The 19,865-nt window shown below is 39.2% G+C and overlaps 1 protein-coding gene across 4 annotated transcripts; it reads right to left on the bottom strand.

The window, feature by feature from the left end:
• Nucleotides 1-9,880: 9,880 nt before the first annotated feature.
• Nucleotides 9,881-18,425, bottom strand: LOC139872547 (uncharacterized). 4 transcript variants are annotated; one of them, XM_071860444.1, is made up of 4 exons: nucleotides 18,034-18,425; nucleotides 16,899-17,369; nucleotides 16,707-16,821; nucleotides 9,881-11,774 (listed from the first exon to the last, which is right to left on the bottom strand). In XM_071860444.1, the coding sequence occupies exon 4, from the start codon at nucleotides 11,145-11,147 to the stop codon at nucleotides 10,188-10,190; it is 960 nt and encodes a 319-aa protein (XP_071716545.1). In that variant the 5' UTR covers nucleotides 11,148-11,774; nucleotides 16,707-16,821; nucleotides 16,899-17,369; nucleotides 18,034-18,425; the 3' UTR covers nucleotides 9,881-10,187. The 4 variants fall into 4 exon arrangements, with proteins under 4 accessions (XP_071716545.1, XP_071716560.1, XP_071716552.1 ...); XM_071860459.1 differs by lacking the exon at nucleotides 16,707-16,821; XM_071860451.1 differs by lacking the exons at nucleotides 16,707-16,821; nucleotides 16,899-17,369.
• Between the last annotated feature and the right edge of the window lie 1,440 nt (nucleotides 18,426-19,865).

The raw sequence follows: 19,865 nt of genomic DNA, 5'->3' as shown, positions 1-19,865 counted from the left end.
TAGCGCATGAATGGTTCCAGATTGGTAGATTGAACACGGGAAAATGAATCGGCCCGTATCTCCTAGCTTTGGTGGTAGAGAGTTCCTGAGTAATGCAGAGCATTCTTCACTCAGTGGAATTTTGTTAGAATCTAGTATCCTTTCCTTTGTAGAAAGAAGCCTTCGGATGTATCTCTTCTGGTTGGAAACCTTGGACATAGTGTCCAGGAATCTTCCATCAAGTTTGAAGGAATCAAGCTTGGATGGTTCTTCTTGTAGCCTCCCAGGATAGGGTACACGAACTAGAGTTTCCGGGGACAGCTTCTGAGTATATGTTGATTTGTTCTTGAGCCTGGCTGACCTTCTCCGTGGTTCTTCCTCTGGGATTACGGAATCCATTTGCTCTGCTTCTTCTATGTGAGGATTTTGGATAGTATTACTTGGTAACCTTCCCTGCGGTCGCGTTTCAAGGCGTTGTGATAACTGTCCGAGCTGCGTTTCCAGACTTTTGAGCAGAGCCAATTGATTTCTCATTAGTATCTCCTTCTGATCTTGCCTGGCTGAAGTTCTCTGATTTAGCTGTTGTTGTCCTTGAATGAACTGAGTCAATTGATCATCAGCTCCGAGAGTGGGGTTAGTTGCTTTTGTAATCTGGGTGATAGGGGAATTTTCCTCAACTGGTGTACCAGTGAGTGGAAGTTAGGTCAATTGAGATTTTTGGTCTGGATAAGGTGGATAGCGATAGCGAAAAGGTTGATTGCTTCGGTGAAATTGATTAACCCTAGGTTGTTGATTGAATCCGGGATTTAGTGGACGAGCTGGGTATTGGACGTAACAGACTGAGCCGTCAGGGTTTTCGTACTCAACTTGATATTCTTCAGTAGGTTGCGGGTTGGTACAATTAACACAAGCCTGAGCTTGGTTGACCTGCTGCGGTTGCGTCTTCAATTCTCCGAGTTGTTTAGCAAGAGATTCCATCTTATCCGTGAGGGATTTGATGGCCTCCGTTTGATTGTTGAGTGCAGAGAATGGGGCAGATGATGAAGTTGTTTCACCACTGTTCCAGTCATGATGATGCATTGTCATGTTCTTGAGCAACTCCCATGCTTCGTCTGCGGTTTGGTCCATCAGATTCCCTTGAGCTGCTGCATCGATCGTCGTCCTATGATTTACCGTAAGACTATTGTAGAAGGTACAGATTTGGGCTGACCGTTCTAGCTGGTGATTTGGGCATTTCTTCAGCAGGGTTTTGAATCGCTCCCATGCAGTGTAAAGAGATTCATCATAACTTTATTTGAAGTTAATGATGTCATTCTTTAGTTTGGTTTGTTTAGAAGGAGGGAAATATTTGGTTAGGAATTTAGTAGCCATCTCCGTCCATGACGTGATGGAATCTTTTTCCAGTCCTTCGAACCAAGTTTGAGCATGATGAGTGAGAGAATAGGGAAACAAGTATAGCCGGACTATATCTTGTCCTATCCCTAGCTGTTTGTAGGAGTTCGAAAGAGATATGAATTTATCAAGGTGAGAATTAGGATCGTCATTCGGTAATCCATGAAATTGATAGCTATTCTGAATGAGCTGGATGATGTGATGTTTTAACTCGAACGAGTGTCCTTGAATCTCTGAAGATCTGATCGGTCCTCCTCGACCTTCAATCGTGGGTTTGGTATTTTCTGCTAAAGTAACGTGTAACGGCATTTGATTTCTGATTCGTGCTTCTTTGCGTGCTTTAGAGATTATTGCGTCTGGATCAGGTACGAATAACAACGGTCCTGGTCTAGATCGGGTTTGGGTCATACACTGGGTATTCCTTTCTATTTTTAATTTTTAGCAAATAAACTAAATTTCTAAAGTAATCTAAGGTAAGCTAAACTAGTCTAAGGTAGTCTAATTCTAAAGTAATCTAATGTAATCTAATTCTAAGGTAATCTAATTCTAATTTAATTAACTAACTATTCTATGGTTGAATATGTTTTTGGTTCTGGCTACTGATTCCCTGGTATTTCGGTAACAGAGCTCCACACGAACTATTCAACAAACCAAGTGGCCAGGCCAACTACGGAGAGGCAGGATCCTTTTGGTCCCAATATAATTGGAGACTTTTCGGAAAATCCAACAACCAAGTCCGTGTATAATTTTCTTTCTTAGACACCACTAAATGTTTGCGAATAAGTTTGATAGAGATCAGTATTGCCTTATACCAGTTCCCCGACAGCGGCGCCAAAAACTAGACTCCCCCATGATATGGCTGAAACGGACGGTTTTATTCGTGCGGTGTCGTCGGGCCGCAGCGCGCTAGGATCAGCCACCCAAGGGGGAGGTACTATTTTAAATTTATATTTAGCGGGGCCTAAATCGTACTACTCCTTAGTATGAGTAAGGGAAGTATAACCTAGAGTCGTATTTTTGAGATATCGATAGAATCGAACCTATATTTAAGCCTAAGATAGTTAGGAAGGAGTAGTGGTTACCTAATTTTGGGATTTTCTAATTTATAAGATAGATAAAGTAAATGCGATAAAATTCTTAATTCAGATAAGGTTAAACTGAGTGCATACTATGACTTTATCAGTTATTCTGCCGAGATTATAGAATGTTGGCTCATGAATAGGCAGAGGCCTTATATTCATTACACTGGTCCTAAACGCCCCTGTCATAAGACATGTCACGGGGTACTACGTTAGGCTTGAAGATTCTGAATAGACAGCAATGTCCCTTACCCCCGACGCCGGTGTAGTCTGACTACAGGCATACACGTTCAGACGGCTCATCCAATTGAGCGACTCGGTTGGGTGACGTATTAACATTCCACAATGGTCTAAACTTTCTTAAGTATAATAGAATACATGGTTTACCATATCCGAGAGACGTGATGTGTTTCAATGCTTTCGTTAATGATTGGGTTTAAAAAGATAGTTAGGCCCTTAAAAAGAGTTCAACCATGAAGAACACCATGGCCAAGTCAAGCTGACTTCCATGAACACGTTCGGTTATCCTAACGGTCCAATCCTTTACGTGTCTAAAAAAACAGTTCCTTAATTAACTAAGAATCCCTCAAGCGGGGTGCAATGCTTGAGACCGCGTTATGGTGCAGTGTACTAATCAACACTGACCGGGTTCCATGGCCTTACTTAGCAGAGGTACAGCTTACAACAACTGTTGTGCTTCAGTGTGCACGTACGAAGTTTATATGCTTGATGACTACACTAGCATGGTCTGGAACTGACAACGTACTAAGGGTCTAGTCAGATGTCTCACTACGAAAGAGTCCTCAGTCGGAATCCAAGGCTTGATAGACTTACTACAACCGGTGTGCGTCAGTCGATCTTACGTTGTATCCGATAGACTTCTCTTACCAAGGGGTGACACAGATAGTGTACTCTGAATCGGGGTTCGCGACTTCCCAATAACAGAGCCAATAACTACGTTCTATTAGTTGGAAAAACGATTGAGTTTAAAGCATAATCGGAAAGCATTTCAACAGCATACACATACCATAATATTATTTCGACATTATAACTTCTTACATCGTAGCATACACTAAAGATAACTACTCGCTAACCATGGCAACAATATCACATAACATAATGATAGAAGACATAAAGATAAAGGATAGAAGTACTAGTCGATTAAACGAGTTCCGAATACAAAAGTGACAACTTCAACACTCCAGACCGCTCCTAATACAATCTTCGGCGTTCTTCTCCGGGTACTAGGTTTCCCGCACGGAGTCGAAGGCCTTGAGAGTATGACTAATATTGTATAAGAGAGAGAAAGAAGTGAATTGAAGTGTGTGTTGGAATGAATGACAAAGACCCTTTAAATGAACAAGATTTTTTCCTGCAAACGGCTGGCAGGCCGTTTGGCAGGCCGTTTTTGGAGGCCGTTTGCTAAGGCAAGCCGTTTATCGAGCCCGCTTGATCTGGCCGTTTGGCAGGCCATTTGCCATACTGGCAGGCCATTTGGCAAGCCGTATTTCAGGCCGTTTGCTGGCCTGGTCAGCCTGATTTTCCTTGGATTGTAACTTGATTTCTTGTCTTTCACCGTTTTTGCTCTAGAATCTTCGTTTTAGCTCCGATTCTCTTGATTCTTTTTGCACCGTCTTCGTAATTACTTGTTCTTCAATTCTAACTGACGAAGTGGGTATTTTTTCGACAAAGTTCGAATCTTTCTTGTTTTTGGGCCTTAATACCGGGGTGAAAATGTGACTTTTTAGCCGATATCAGTCCGCGCGTGCGTATAACTCGTGTGCGGAAATTCCAGGCGGTGTGGAATGATTCTAGGTATGCGTATATACTTTTTCTTGTGATGATTGGTTAGTGTATTCCGTTAGGATTCACTATGGTGTGTGCAGCGCGCGATGCTACACCACTCGTTGATTGAGGCCAAAAGAGCGTGTGTGATTGGTGGGTTATGGCCGTTGACTCGGTCCGCTAACTTCACCTTGGGAGTAGTATTATATCGGCCTGGTATAACATTATCGGAACGAGAGTACCATTCCTGTGTTCTGGTATTTTCGGCGATGAATCGCGTGTGGTGCGGATTCACAATGACACGTGCAGACGCGGTCTTTCTATTGGGATAGTGACTCTTGTGTGGTGTGGATTCACTAGGGCGCGTGTATGTTCTGCCAATCCCGATTGTTGTTGCGGTGGAGGTAGTGAGTCGCGTGTGGTGCGGATTCGCTAAGGCGCGTTTAGTTTCGGCCAGCCTTCATGATGTTGGATCTGAGAACTATTGGTTGTTTTATACGCCGGTGGTTCGGTCGGGAGGATCATGATGTGTGATTAGTGATGCAATAGCCGTGTTTTGCTCACGTGTTTGCGGTAGTTGCGTATTAGCCGTGTTTGCGCACTACAAGGGATGTTAAGTGGTAAGTGTTATCCGTAAGAATTCGCTTTTATTCGGTCTTCATCGTTTGGTTGTTGACCTTATTTTTGGGACGTGGTTACTTTGGCATTGTACTTGGTAAGGGTACGCTAAGGGTTGATATCTCGGTACGAGATTGGTTGAGTTTTCCCGATGTGAGGGATTGAGCGAGTTCTTGTGCTCGGATTAGTGGATTTGGTGGATCGCGTATGACGGTTTAATTTCAAAAGGTGACTCATTGAGAAAGGCCGCCTAGAAGTGTGGTGTAAGGTTTTCGAATTGCGGGAATTATTGTCAACATCAAGTGTGGAAGCATGTCGAAGGACCGTAGAGTGTAGGTCCGAATTGGTTAAGTGACTAGGATCACGGGGACGTGATCGAATTTAAGTGGGGGAGAGTTGTAACACCCCGTTTTTCCTTTGGCATGTTGCTTTGGTCGACGTACGAAGTCCAAAGGTGCGTATTGTGTTTGACTTTAGCCACGTTTGTTTAATCTAGTCATAAAACGAAAAAAGACCAGAAAACCAAAAATTACGGCCACAATTTATGGCCTTACGGCCGCAACTTTTGAGCAGGGTGACATGTTTTTGAAAACAGCCAAGTTACGGCCGCAATTTTGAGGATTACAGCCGCAATTTTGGGGATTACGGCCGCAATATTGGTGCTGACAGGTTACGAATTTAACCTTAAATTTGGAGTTTTTAAGGTGCAAAATGGTCTTTTCACTTAGGGAACGGTTTGTAAACCACAAATGCAGATCCAATCTTAACTCTATCTCATTTTACACCCACACAAACACTCCCAACCATTTTTAAAGAGATAAACCCATTTTAGAGAGAGACAGCTCGATTTGGGGAAGAAGAAGGTCGATTCGGGTGAAAGCTCAAGTGTTAAAGTTGTTCATCTCGTTCTTGGCTACGTTTTGATAGTGTTGGTAAGTCCTAACTCCGAATTTCATTATTTGATTTGATATTCAAAGTTAGATTTTGAACTTGATTTGTTGAGAAACCCATTTAAACTCATGAAGTGAGTTTGGTGATGCTAGTAATCAAGTTTTATAGTGTCGTTGGTGGATTTTGGGTTGGTTGATGTTTTGGTCAAGTTTAAGGCTTGTAAATTGGGTATAATCACTAGTGTTAGTGATTATGGAAGTGTTGGAACCCATTTGGGTGTGTTTAGGTTGACTAATTTTGAAATGGGTCAAAATTAGGGTTTATGGTCAAATTGGGCAAGGTAAGTGTTTAACACTTATGATTTGGGTTTAATTGGTGTATTAGGACAATTCTCACTTGTGTTAGCGATTATTGGTTAGTTTGGGCATGATTTGTGCTTGGAAGTGCTTTTGGGTCGAAATTGTACTAAGTGTCAATACGGGTTGGTTTGGAATCCACCCTAATTGTGTTGTTTGTTATGTGATAAATGGAATAGGTGGTTTCCAATAGCGATTGCGGATTTTGGTTTTGCATCCATCAAGTTTTTAAGGTGAGTGTAAATATATTATATGCATATGTATGCATAGGATGGGTGCGGGTCGGTAGAGTGATCCTTGCTCGGATTCACTCTACATGTGATTGGAGGATGGATTCTTAGAGTTTTGTGTCCATGTTGTACGCTTATGCGTTTTGGGTTACCACCCTTGGGGTAGTGAATCTTTGGAGTATACGGATTCACGTTGGCATGTCGGGCCAATCCCGTCGTTGTTGATGACGTTGAGGAGATGAATCTCGGGTAGTGCGGATTCATGATGACTCGGGTAGTTCGGTCATCCTTATTGATCAGGTGGTGAATTTCGGGTAGTGCGAATTCACTAAGGCGCGGGTAGTTCGGCCAACCTCGGTTGTTGAGGCGATGAAGGTAGTGAATCTCGGGGAGTGCGAATTCACTAAGGCTCGGGTTGTTCGGCGAATCTTCATTTGGTATTGGGTTAAGGGTTAACCTTGGGCGGTTTACGCATTTGTTATATATATATATATATATATATATATATATATATATATATATATATATATATATATATATTGTCGTAATGTTGTGACGTAGCTAACCCTCTGGGTGTAGCTTGATGGCGTTGATCTTATCGTTGTTGGTGTACTTACATTGTTGATTTATTAGCTTGTTGTATAGGGATCGTACGATATGCTTAGATTAGCTTGCCTTTATGCTCGGACTCCGATATGTGCTACTTGATTATTGTTGTGTGGCGTGTCCATTTTATGCATATATATATGTATGTAGTATATTCTCACTCACTAAGCATTAGCTTACCCTCTCGTTGTTTACATTTTTATAGGTTCGCAAGGTGGCGGCTTGGGTAAGCATAGGGACTAGTGCTTTGCGGGTTACTTTAGAAGATTGTGCTTTAGACTTTTGATTAGGATTGTGTAGCATTCCCAATCACCAAGCTCGGTTTTGTTTAAAAGTAAAATAGTCGGGTCAAGGTTTATCTTTTGGTTATGTCAAACGGGTCTTGGGTTGTATGCCCGTTTTGTATTTCAACTTATGTAATGTATGTTTTAAAGTTGATTAAACTTACTATTGTAATGAAGATGTTTTTGGAAACATAATTGGGACTAAATGTTGTAATTATTATTATTACGTTAAAAAGAAAAAAAAATATGGGCTGGAATACGACGGGTTGGGTCGTTTCATTAACATTAACATATGTGCAATCTTAGATATTTTAAGGTACTGCTAATTGGATTAGAAGTCTCTATTTTGCGATCACTTACTCAACCCCGGATCATCTTACAACATCTCAAGAACATTGCTTCTGACGTGAATCATGTTTCTAAGCAAGTCAGTGTTCACTGAACTCTATAATGCCTACTCTAATCACAACCTAGATGGGCAGTTCTTCTTTGACGAATAAATGGTTATTCGTACGTAGGTACTATGTCCCTATAATGCCTACTCTAATCACAATCATCGGCGTTCGCCTCTGGGTACTCAATTTCTCGCTTAGACGTGAGAAGGCCTTGAAAGCTCTAGTGAGAGAAAGTGTATTGTAGTGAGGAGAGGTGTGTTGAATTGGATGACAAAAAGCCTTTAAATAAACTTGAAATTTCCCTGCAAACGGCTGGCAGGCCGTTTGCAGGGGCCGTTTAACCTGGTCGTTTGTCAGGCCATTTGTGAGCCAGGTAAGCCGTTTGGCAGGCCGTTTGGCTTGTCTGGTCAGCTGATTTTACTGGATCGTAACTTGATTTCTTGTCTTGCACTGTTTTTGCCCTAGAATCTTCGTTTTAGCTCCGTTTCTCTTGATTCTTTTTGTATCGTCTTCGTAATTACTTTATCTACAAATTTAACCGAAAAAGCGATTATTTTTCCGATAAAGTTTTGAACTTTAAGCTTTTGGGACTCAATATCGGGAGTAAAAACTTGACTTTTTAGCTGATAACAAATATCCCACACTTAGACTTTACTTGTCCTCAAGCAAACTTTCGAACTTTAAACACCGAAGACTTTTATTTGTAGTGATTAAGTGGTATTGTTTCGCAAGACGGAGGAGTGAAAACTTAGTTTTATTCTTTTTGTTATTCTCAAAACCCTTTCCCGCAAGCATGAGAGAATGTTACATAACTGAGGCTATCTCACTCGAGTCACTCATTTCACTAAAGTGTTTAGGGTGTCCTATAGTTCTAAGAAATGAAATCGCTCTTAGCCAGTCATGCTCACATTCTTCGTCATAGGCTTGATCAAGACACAAATCTCCATCACTTATTTGAGAGAACTTTCAGTTATGGGCTCAGCTTGTATCGTGAAGAGATGGTGATTTGGAGGTTTCTGGGGTGCGAAGGGTTTTGATAGATAAGAGTTTCTTTGAAAGATCGAATTTTGGTGATCCTTTCAGCTTTTTGTCAGGAATTTCATGGTGAGCATCCTTCTTTTTGACTACCAGGAGTTCTTTTTCTCGAATCTTTTCTGGTTCTGCTCCTTTTTTCAGAACCTTTATTCATCAAAATATATATATATATATATATATATATATATATATATATATATATATATATATATATATATATATATATATATATATATATATATATAGCAAGCATCTTTTGCTTTTCTCTTCAAGGTCTCCTTTCATTGGCGGTCTTCTTTGATAGTTGGCTTCGGATGCTCGCATTTTCTAATGGGGTTTTATAGAGGATTTCCCGAAAGGAATGATTTTGTCGGGATTTATTTCTTTAGAAAGTAAATATGATGGATAGGAGTGGTGGATGGAATTGTGGAATGGAGATGAAGGTGTGTAATGGGGGATGTTTTTATCTTCACGAATAGCCGAGGTTCTAACTTAGTCATTCTTGTCAACATGTGTGATTCCGAAATGTAGATCAAGAGCAAGTTCTGATTCCGAGATGTTAACACCGGCGCTTAACGGAAGTATAGTGAAGCACTAAAAATGAGTGCTTATAAAGCCATATTTTGGGGGTGCCTCACAACAATTATAATGGGTCGAATCGCACCTTTCGTTATGCAATGCTCTTTTGGAAATTTGGTTTGATTTTCGCAAAAAGTTTTTAACCTTGTTTTACTAAAAACTTTTTGATCTTTTATAGAATTTTATAATCCTTAGTGTTTTATAGTTCAGAAAGTTATAAATTGTGAAAAATTTAGTTTAACAACACTTAAGGGTTTTACAGGAATCATTATGTGCAACATTTGCTACCCCACACTTTAAAATAACATTGTCCTCAATGTTAAGGATACGGCATATCCCACACTTTAGGTTTTGAAAGAGGCGTTTTCTTATTAAAAGTTTATGTTGATGGAGTGCCAATCCCACACTTAATTTTTTAAGTGGTATAGTAGTTTGCGTATATTCTATTGAAAAATTGGTGAAGACGTAGTACTCCCCTATGGTTGCAAGGCGTGCAGTCGGATGGTGTGCCAATTATGGTTTCTTCAATTCTCGTTCCGGCGTCATCCTTATTCAGTGCGTCCTTGCTCCAAGTCGTACTTCCATCTCGTATGATCTCGACCGTCGTTTGTTTGTGACGTTTAATTCATGCAATTTTATTCTAAATATCATACATACTCAAAAACATAAAGTAGTTATGCCCGAGATCGGACGTACAAACACAGTTTAATTATGCAATAAAGTATCGTAAGTAATCATCAAAATAGTTCAGAGATAAGGAAAACTATGGCTGAGGTGGATGGTACGGAAAGGAGTAAGATACACTCGTGCGTGGCCTCGTCGGGTTCCTCAAAGCGGACTGTCCCTCATCAGTCATCCCCTCGTCTGTAGTGAATTGTTGTGCCAATTATGTCGTGTTCATTCCCGAGGATATCCTGAACTGGATCCCATCTGATCGTGCGATCAATCCTGTGAGCGATTAGGTGCTCGTGTAAATCATAGGCCCTGTACGCCAACACATACCTTCCTGCAGATCTCTACCCCACTGTGGGTTCACACCCGTATCGTCTATACCCTGCGTAACTCCCTCAGTCATATATCGGCTTGCAGCCTGATCCCATACGGAAGCCCGAGCGTCGGTGGATGTATCTCTGTGAGTGCTCATGTGGGATGTGTCAAACAGGTTGTTGACAAAATCCGCGGCCCTTGTGCTCTGTTCCCTTGGAGGAGATGGGATGACTGTACGCTGCGTGCAATGATGCCGAGGTGGAGATGGGGGTCCTGAATGCTGATGGCTCGGGCCTGCACCTCTGGGGTCCCTGTGGGATACTAGTACCGGATACTCATGAGGATATGGCGGGACATTAAGATGTCTGCCTGCATAATGTATAAAATGATCCAGATTCTGAAAGATCGCATGCTGAGCAAACCAACTCTCATGTCCGGGCAGATCTCCCATGTGATAATGGTACGGCGGAAAGCGCGGCCTATCCCCTTCTCCTATTGATGAGTGTCGGCGGGTGACAGTGGGTCGTCCATGTGTGGTGGGATCATCCTCATCCCGTAGTTCATGATGTCTCCGACCATCTCTCGTCCTCGTATCAGGCCTAAACCCTGTAACTCTTACCCCTAGCACTGTCCGGTCCTCTGAGTCAGGTAATGCCGGATTAGCTGTAACTATTAACTGTTCACCGTCAATCCGAATGTACTCCCAAGTGTTCAGTAGCTTATACCCTATCTCTTCCGACTCGGCTGCTGTCCTATACCCAAATCTCTCAACACTCCCCAAAACACGCATCCTGCGAAGGAGTTTGGTGACAACGGCTCCCAAAACTGGCACAACTGTTCTTGAGGCATTCCTTTCATTGGTGAATGCCTGGGCTAGAATGTGTGCAGCTTGCATATTTTGGTTGTGGATCATGGCATGCATTAAACACATATCATTAATGGTAACGGCACCACCATGTTGAGTTTTCGGGTGAAGGGTTTTGGCGATGAGGTGGTGAAGAATTCGGTGAACGGGGTTGGTAAATTTTGAAGCCTTTTTACTCGAACTCCATGCTTCATTATCGGAGGTGTAGGTGCGCTAGAAAGCTTGATGATCTATGTTATCCAGGGTGGTGTACCCTCTTTTGAGTACAGAACGGTTAAGGTGTGACGTCTTATACAGTTCTAGATGCTTTGCGAACTGCGCAAGAGTTAGGCGATACATCTGATTCTGGTGGCGGAAATGGATGCACTCGTGACCATTGTACTCATCCTGGTCAACATTTGATTCGAATCTCCAAGTTGCCATGAATTCTGCGTATGGCTCCTGATACACCTTTTCATGAATCTCAAACAGCTTTTGCCATGCGCTGTTGATTTTCCCGTGTGCTGTAAAGTTCAAAATTCGTCTAAGCTCATCGGCCCAACCACACTGTTCCATTATTGCCCAATTGATATATTTGTTGGCCCCTTTTTGTCGATTAATCCAATTCCTCATAAACGGTTCATTATCCGCTGGGTTATCTTGCCCGAGGAGGTAGTGGGGTAACTCATACTCTTCCGGTAAATAATTAGCCATCTGCAAAGGTCAAGTAACGTAGGTTATGTTCCAAAATAATAAGACATAAAATAACACTTAGAATTGAAAATGCATGTATTTTTTGAAAAAAATTCGAAATGAGGGCTTTAAAAATGGCATTTTCCAAATTCCTGTTATAATCAAATATAACCAGAATTACCGCAAACAATATCTAATCTTACTACAAACTCATTTTCAAGCAAAATTCAAAGCGTACCCGTGATTGCAATAAATAATGCTAAAAATAATAATTATAGCGAGTTAGTCGTAATAAGCAATTTTGATCAAAATATAATGATTTTTAAGCATACAATGATTCTAATGACCATTTTTGATTACCTTAAATATTTTTAATCATCAAACTTTAGCTATATCATTCTTAAGTCAAGGATTAAGACCGTTTTACCGAAAAAATAATCATTTTGCTAAAAGCGTACAAGAAAGGAAAAGTCAAAGACTAGGCTAAATTTTCATTCGCAAGTCAATGATATCTTCATTTAGGCTAGTTTTAAGGCAATCATAAGTTTTAAAAACGTTTTAACTATAGGCATAACCCTAATCCTAATTAAGTGTAGTTTTACCAAAACATGAATTTTAAAGCAAACAAGCCTAAATTGTTCCAAAATTAGTTTCTAAGCATCCTAAATGAATCACTAAGCCTAAATGAGCTATCAAAACATCAAGTTTCCAAAAATTTCACCAAATTCTAGCCTAAAACCTCAACTAACGAATCGAGAGCTAAAAAAACTATCCAAAATGCTTCAATCGAACCTAAAAACTAACACACATCAATCACATTATCTAACTAAGCATAAAGGAATTCAAAATTGGGCATAAAACATAATTTTTCTCAAAAGTCGAAAATTTGACTTTGAGTAAAAACTCGAATTTTAACCGTGAAAGAGTACCTTTTACGCAAAATTGATGATGAAAACGCGTTTAGGAGGCACGAGAGAGTCGGATTTGAGCTTTGAATCGTTAAAAATGATCAAGATTTGAGTTTGGTGGTGGTGATGGGAGCGTCGGCCGAAGAACACAGAAGGGAGGAAGAAGAAAAAGAAAAGAAAAAGAGAAAGAAGAAAAGGAGAGGAGGAAAAGAAAAGAAGAAGAAAAAGATGGGCCCGTGTGGCTCACGGGCTTATTTTCCCGACCCGACTTACTAATTTTTAACTTTTAAAATTTTAACTAGATCAATAGAAGATAAATAAAATTTTACTTCGGATTTTAATCCGGTTATTTTTATTAATTAAACTAGAATTTAAAAGAAAAAGATAAATGGACGGAGTAAAATTAAAATATTTTATTTTATTAAAAACACAAATTACACAGGTTCCACAACTAAGTTTCAGAAATGACACGGAAAGAAAGATAAGTTTAAAGCTTCTTTGACCATCCAGAGTAAATCAGCGTATTGTACTGAAAATATTTCAAAATCACTTAGCATTTTAAGCTCACGCTTTTGTAAAACTCCGATATTGTCCATAAGTTTAACCAAAGCCCTTCTAACTTTTTTAATGTTCAAAATTCCATCCCTAGGTCCAGTATCTCGATAATTAAGCTCGAAAAGAAGTTTTGACACTGTGTCTTAAAATAAAAGATCTTCCGCGCAGTCAGGATCACCGATAGTAAATTTAAAGTTTTCAGATATTTCCCGAATGATCTTTCTTTGCGGAGTCGTAAATGGAAATTTTGACATAGTGAGGATTTGTACGAGTTCAGAATATACTTCCTTTCTTTTTGCAAAGAAATTCTGATGTATCCTTTCCTCGGTTGAATCCGAAAAAACTTCAATTAATCTTCTGATTAGAAATGAGGCTGGATCAAAGTAAAAGAAATCTCGGTTTCCATATTTTGAAATAGGGTTAGGTTTCTTGCTTTCAATCCAAAATTCTAATTCAGAAATCATTGCGGCGATATAACGGTTTATATGAATTGGGGAAAATTCCTTATCACTGAAATGAGGTAGTAAACTGACGAATGACTCTAAATCGAATTTGAAATCAATTTATGCATCCGGATACTTGACAAAAATATCATCCCCACATTCTTTTAACAGTTTGTGAAGAGAACGAACTTGAGAACGCAGCTCTTTTAACAGATTGATTTGAAATGTTGAGAACGGAAAGTCTGAGGAATAGAGGTGCCTAATGAATTCTCTATAGACGTCTAACCTTCTACTAGGATTTAACAGATTTCCAGCAAACGGAGCTTTTGTTTCATCAATGTGTCGTTTCTCTTTGGGATTAAATTTGAACGAGTCTGGATAATTGAAAATAGCTGGGTATTCTTCCCGTATTTCATCTTCCATAATCAGGAGTTCGTTAAGAATGAGTCTCCCATTTAGATCGTGAAGAGGGTTGAATCCTGGTTCATTTGAGTAAAACTTATCCAAAAGCAATGAAATCTCTAAGTCAGATGAAATTATCCGGCTTCTTGGACTACAAGGAGCAAGAATTAATTCTTGATGAGATTCATCAGGGTTTAGATTTGTTTTGGTTTTATAAAGGAAAACTTCTCCGGTTTCCGAAGTCTGGGAGAGCAACTGCCTTTCGCACTTTCTTCGTAGTCGGTTAAGTTTGAACTGGAATCTACAGAAATTAATACCATAATTAATATTTTGTTTTTATAGTTTTAAAAAGGTTTACTATAATGGCGGCTTTAAATCCTATACAAGAAAACTCCCTGTTTGTTAAGCATGTGTGGTTCTTATCAATTTATCTTTGAAACAAGTGACGAGGCCGACAACAGAGAGGCAGGATCCTTTTGGTTCCAATATAATTACAGACTGTTCGAAAAATCCAACAACCAAGTCCGTGTATAATTGTCTTTATTAGACACCACTCAAGAATCTTAGATATTTTGACAGAATCAATGATTACCTTAACAAACAGAAAATAGTTCCCCGGCAGCGGCGCCAAAAACTTACACTCCTTATGATATGCCCAAAACGGACGGTTTTATTTGTGCGGGGTCGTAAAATCGCAACACGTCAGAATTAGCTACCAAAAGAGAGTAATGATTTTATTATTTATATTTAGTTGGGGCTTCCTAGCTATAACTCACCTACTTGTCTTCCTTTTAACGAGTAAGTGGTAAATATAACTCAGGTTCGTATTTTTGTATGTTTGCTTAGTAACGTGGGACAAAAGTGCCTATATAGTTAGCCTTAGTGACAAGAGGTGATAGATTTAACTAATAATACTATAATTTAACTATAAAGATAGAGATAGATAGGTATGGAGAATAGAAATCTGATGGGAAACTATCACAAGAGTTTAACTTCCTAGAATAAACACTAAACCTCAATCAACTGGGCTATGAACCTAACTGATTTGTCACTAAGAGTTCAGGATTTGAAGATTCTGGCTAAGACGGATATCCAGGGTTTAAACGACCTTATGGATAGAATCCTAGGTACATGAAAAAAGTGGTATATCCCTAAAGGAAAGTCTCAGCTTTTCTTAATCCTAGTTGGTCTAACTAAAGCAATGTTCCACCACTTAACACTACGCTATGCCTTAACATTAACAGATGTGCAATCTTAGATATTCTAATGTACTGCTAATTGGATTAGAAGTCTCTCCTTTGCGATCACTTACTCAACCCTGGATCATCTTACAACATCTCAAGAATATTGCTTCTGACGCGAATCATGCTTCTGAGCAAGCCAGTGTTCACTGAACTCTATAATGCATACTCTAATCACAACCTAGATGGACAGCTCTTCTTTGACGAATAAATGGTTGTTCGTACGTAGGTACTATGTCCCTATTGTGACGTTAAGCACACATAACTACTTACCTTGTATCCCAGGGTTGATCAGGTCCTAATACTAGGTTATAGCCACGTGAATAAGCGGAAAGGGTGATCCGTAAATTAAACTTCTAAACCGTCAAGGTTTCAGCATAACAGTAGGATAAGTTTCAGATAAAGTATTCAACATATAATAAACATTCGTAACAGATAGACAGGCATGCAAGATGAAAGCAACTTAAGATAACAAGATAACTTTATTAAATTAAGGAAAGCGTTCACCGTTTACAGACGAGATCTAGACCATTACAAGTGCTGACGTCCTCTAGACCGCTCCTATTACAATCATCGGCGTTCGCCTCCGGGTACTCAATTTCCCGCTCAGAGGTGAGAAGGCCTTGAAAGCTCTAGTGAGAGAAAGTGTATTTTAGTGAGAGAGGGAGGAGAGGTGTGTTGAAATAGGATGACAAAAAGCCTTTAAATAGACTTGAAATTTCCCTGCAAACGGCTGGCAGGCCGTTTGACAGGCCGTTTGCCAGGCCGTTTGCAGGGGCCGTTTGCCAGACCAGCCCGTTTGCAAGAGGCGTTTAACCTGGCCGTTTGGCAGGCCGTTTGAGAGCTAGGCGAGCCGTTTGGCAGGCCGTTTGGCTTGCCTGGTCAACTGATTTTACTGGATCGTAACTTGATTTCTTGTCTTGCACCGTTTTTGCTCTAGATCTTCATTTTAGCTCCGTTTCTCTTGATTCTTTTTGCATCGTCTTCATAATTACTTTATCTACAAATTTAACCGAAAAAGCGATTATTTTGCCGAAAAAGGTTTGAACTTTAAGTTTTTGGGACTCAATATCAGGGGTAAAAACATGACTTTTTAGCCGATATCAGTGCTGCTTAAGTTCAAAGCGAGGTGGCTCGTTGCTTGATGAACTTGGGATAGGGATAGATAGTCCCCGAAATCTTGCTCTTGGTATTGGTTTGGGTTGTTGAGTCTCAAACCGTTGATTTCATGTAATGGGTCGGATTTTGTCACTTTGTGTTGTTAACTAACACATTTTAAGATTAAACATACAATTGTAGTAATGGCGTTATAAGTTGAGTTCGGTAAACTTGTTTGGGAAATGGTGTAATTTATGTTTTAAAACAGGTCAAGAATGAAAGGCGTTTTGGGTTTAAGTTGCATACTCTTAAACGGGTCAAAAATGGGTTCAACTCTAGTTACAACTTCTGCTTTCTGTTTTTTGTTACTACGCGTCGCGCAGTATTTATGCGCGCCATGCAATATAAGGGGAACATGCACCTGATAAAAAAAAAAGAAAAAATGTGTCATTTTTAACTTAATCGGGTTTGAGTCGTTCCTTAAATACAAACCCTAACCTCATTAAACTGGACATCATCTTGGGAGACTCGAAATACGGTCATTCTCACGATACTGAAAATATCACAGCAACATGTATGTTCCATGAACATAAATCCTAAACAGCTATGCAGCAGCCATTATTATGGTAAAACCAATATTGGTGAACTCGTTTTAGCCACCCTTCTGTAGATCATCATCTCTGTAAAGGTTACTGACGGTAAACCGGACGGGAGAATTAAAACTACAATGTCCTTAAACATTTCATCCATTGCAATGTACATGTGTCTGGCCTAAGCATCAGATACATGTTCGATCAAAACTAAATAAGTCAAAACTTTCCAATGAACTAATAGCATCGGCGTTATCCGCGGTTGTAGAAGCTTGTGTTAGGAGTTATTGACCCCAACGAGCAGCAGTTAGGGGTGGTTATGCAACTACAGGGAGATGAACGTGTGGGTTGTTGAATCCCCCTGGGTGATCCCGTACTGCTGTTAAAAAAAACAAAACAAAACATGTGATTGTCCATAATCACAAACCACAACAACAAACGAATTATCAAAGCATAAACGATAAATAAAACGTAAACGTCACAAGAATTTAATGCGACTATACCAACTCCAAAGTTGGGGAAGGGTTTAGTCCACAAACACAAACTAAATATTATTTTTACATTATTTTCATTCACAATGTTACATAAGGCTAGAGTTACAATATATAAGAGTTAAAAACAATTCAACCTAATAGCAAAAATATTGGTCATTTATGTGGACAAAAAGAGATGCTAACAACAAAAGGGGTAGAAAAATATGTATAATTTTCAGATCTCGAGTCAAAGTATATTTGACCAAAACTCAAAATTTTCAATTCGGATCATATAGGTGTTTTTAGGAGCCAAATTCGATCAACACGTGTTATTCGAGTATTGTTGAATATAATTGATTCAGAATACACTGCCTAAAACGATTTAAATCTCGATTTCGGATGTATGTTCATTTCGGAGGTTTTCAACTTTGAATTGGTGATTGTAAGAGATTAAACATATTAAACAGCACTTGATTCTAGTGGAACTATCAAGGTACAGAAAGGTTATTGAAGAATTTTCAAGTTCAAAATCAAAAGAAAAAGAAAAAAAAACGAATTAAAGGTGCTTACCGGATTTCATTCATAAGTCGTTGGAAAATTCATAACCGTCACTAGAATCGTAGCCAATTCCCTCGTACGAACTAGAGTATCCATCATATGAATCAAGCCACAATTTGAGAAGAAAAGATACGAACAATCGATTGATTTTTCGTGTAGATTCCAAACGAACGACCCAAACGAAGATTTTTCTATTGATTCTACATGAACGAGTGATAGTTGAAGCAAATGATTGAAATATGAGCAAATTGGTAGGAAACATGTGAGTGAGATTGAGACCAATAATAGGGGAACAAGATATTGTAATTAGGGTTTGATTGATTAAGTTTACACAGATGAGATTTAAGAATTAGGGTTCTTAATATTCAATTGGGGGAAACGTTCAGGAAATAAGGAAGAAGAAAGTGAGCGTACAAGGTTATTGGGGAATGTGTACTGTATCAACCATCATCCACCCAATTATATTATATATTATATACCTAACCCCCAAACTTTTATTAAAATACAAATCGAACCTTCACTTTACTAACTTTTTTTTTTAAAATAAAACCCGAACGCTAAAAGAAGCAACTTTCACAAAAGGAACAACCCTTCAATGTTAGATGTCGAAAAAAATTCTTTTTTACAAAATAGATCAAGACTTTTTTTTAACTCGCATTCAAAACGGAGCCCCCGGCGCGAAGCGAGAGCTCCACATCTAGTTTTATCTATAAGCCCAAATAAACCAATAATTCAAGCCCATTTACTTTTAAGTTAAAAAGATACAACATTATCCAAGCCTATTTTAATTCTGATCCATAGTTAAATCATCCAAACTCACAAAGGTTAACTGTCAGTTAACTTTTTCTGTTAACTTTTCTAACAAAGGACTCTTAGAGTAAAGAAAATTAATGATTTTCGTTGAATTTTCTAATGAAATTGTCAGAAGTTCGGTTTCTCACAACGACGACTTCAAATGATAAGTAAACCTTCAGTTACACCTTCAAATCCATATTATGATATCAAGGATGAAACTTTGTATAACGACATTTTGGAACATAACTTTTAGTTGTAATATCAACTCACATTTAAATCTATTCAACTTCGGACACTTGAAGAACAAAATAAGAAGCTACGGCAACAAAGTTATACCCATTACCAAATGACAAAAATTCAACCATATTTGAAAGCTGATATGACCGAAACGGACGGTTTTATTTATGCAGTGTCCTCAGGCCGCAAGGAGTCAGAATCAGCCAATCGAAGAGGGAGGTTGGTAATAGTTTTTAAATTTATATTTAGCGGGGCCTAAATCGTACTACTCCTTATTATGGTGAGTAAAAGGAGTATGACCTAGGGTCGTGTTTGTAAGATATCAGTAGAATCGAACGTATAATTAAAGCTTAAGATAATCCTAAAATGAGGGAGTAGTGGTTTATTACTTAATTTTGGGTTTTCTAGTTTATAAGATAAAGTAAAGTAAATGCGATAAAATTTGTAATTCAGATAAGGGTAAAATAAGTCCATACTATGATTTCATCAGTTACTTTGCCGAGATTATGGAATGCTGACCTTGTATTCATTACACTAGTCCTTAACGCCCCTGTCATAAGACATGTCACTGGGTAATGCGTTAGGCTTGAAGATTCTGAATAGACAGCAACGTCCCTTACCCCGAACGCCCGTGAAGTCTGACTACAGGCATACACGTTCAGATGGCTCATCTAATTGAGCGACTCGGTTGGGTGACGTATTAACATTCCACAAAGGTCTAAACTTTCTTAAGCATAATAGAATGCAGAGTTTGCCATATCCGAGAGACATGATGTGTTTCGATGCTTTCGTTAATGATTGGGCTTAAAAAG

Source organism: Rutidosis leptorrhynchoides, chromosome 1 (assembly GCF_046630445.1).
Source record: "Rutidosis leptorrhynchoides isolate AG116_Rl617_1_P2 chromosome 1, CSIRO_AGI_Rlap_v1, whole genome shotgun sequence".
Lineage (NCBI taxonomy): Eukaryota > Viridiplantae > Streptophyta > Magnoliopsida > Asterales > Asteraceae > Rutidosis > Rutidosis leptorrhynchoides.
The sequence above is the reverse complement of the archived record's forward strand: the minus strand, read 5'-3'. Positions and strand labels throughout refer to the sequence as shown.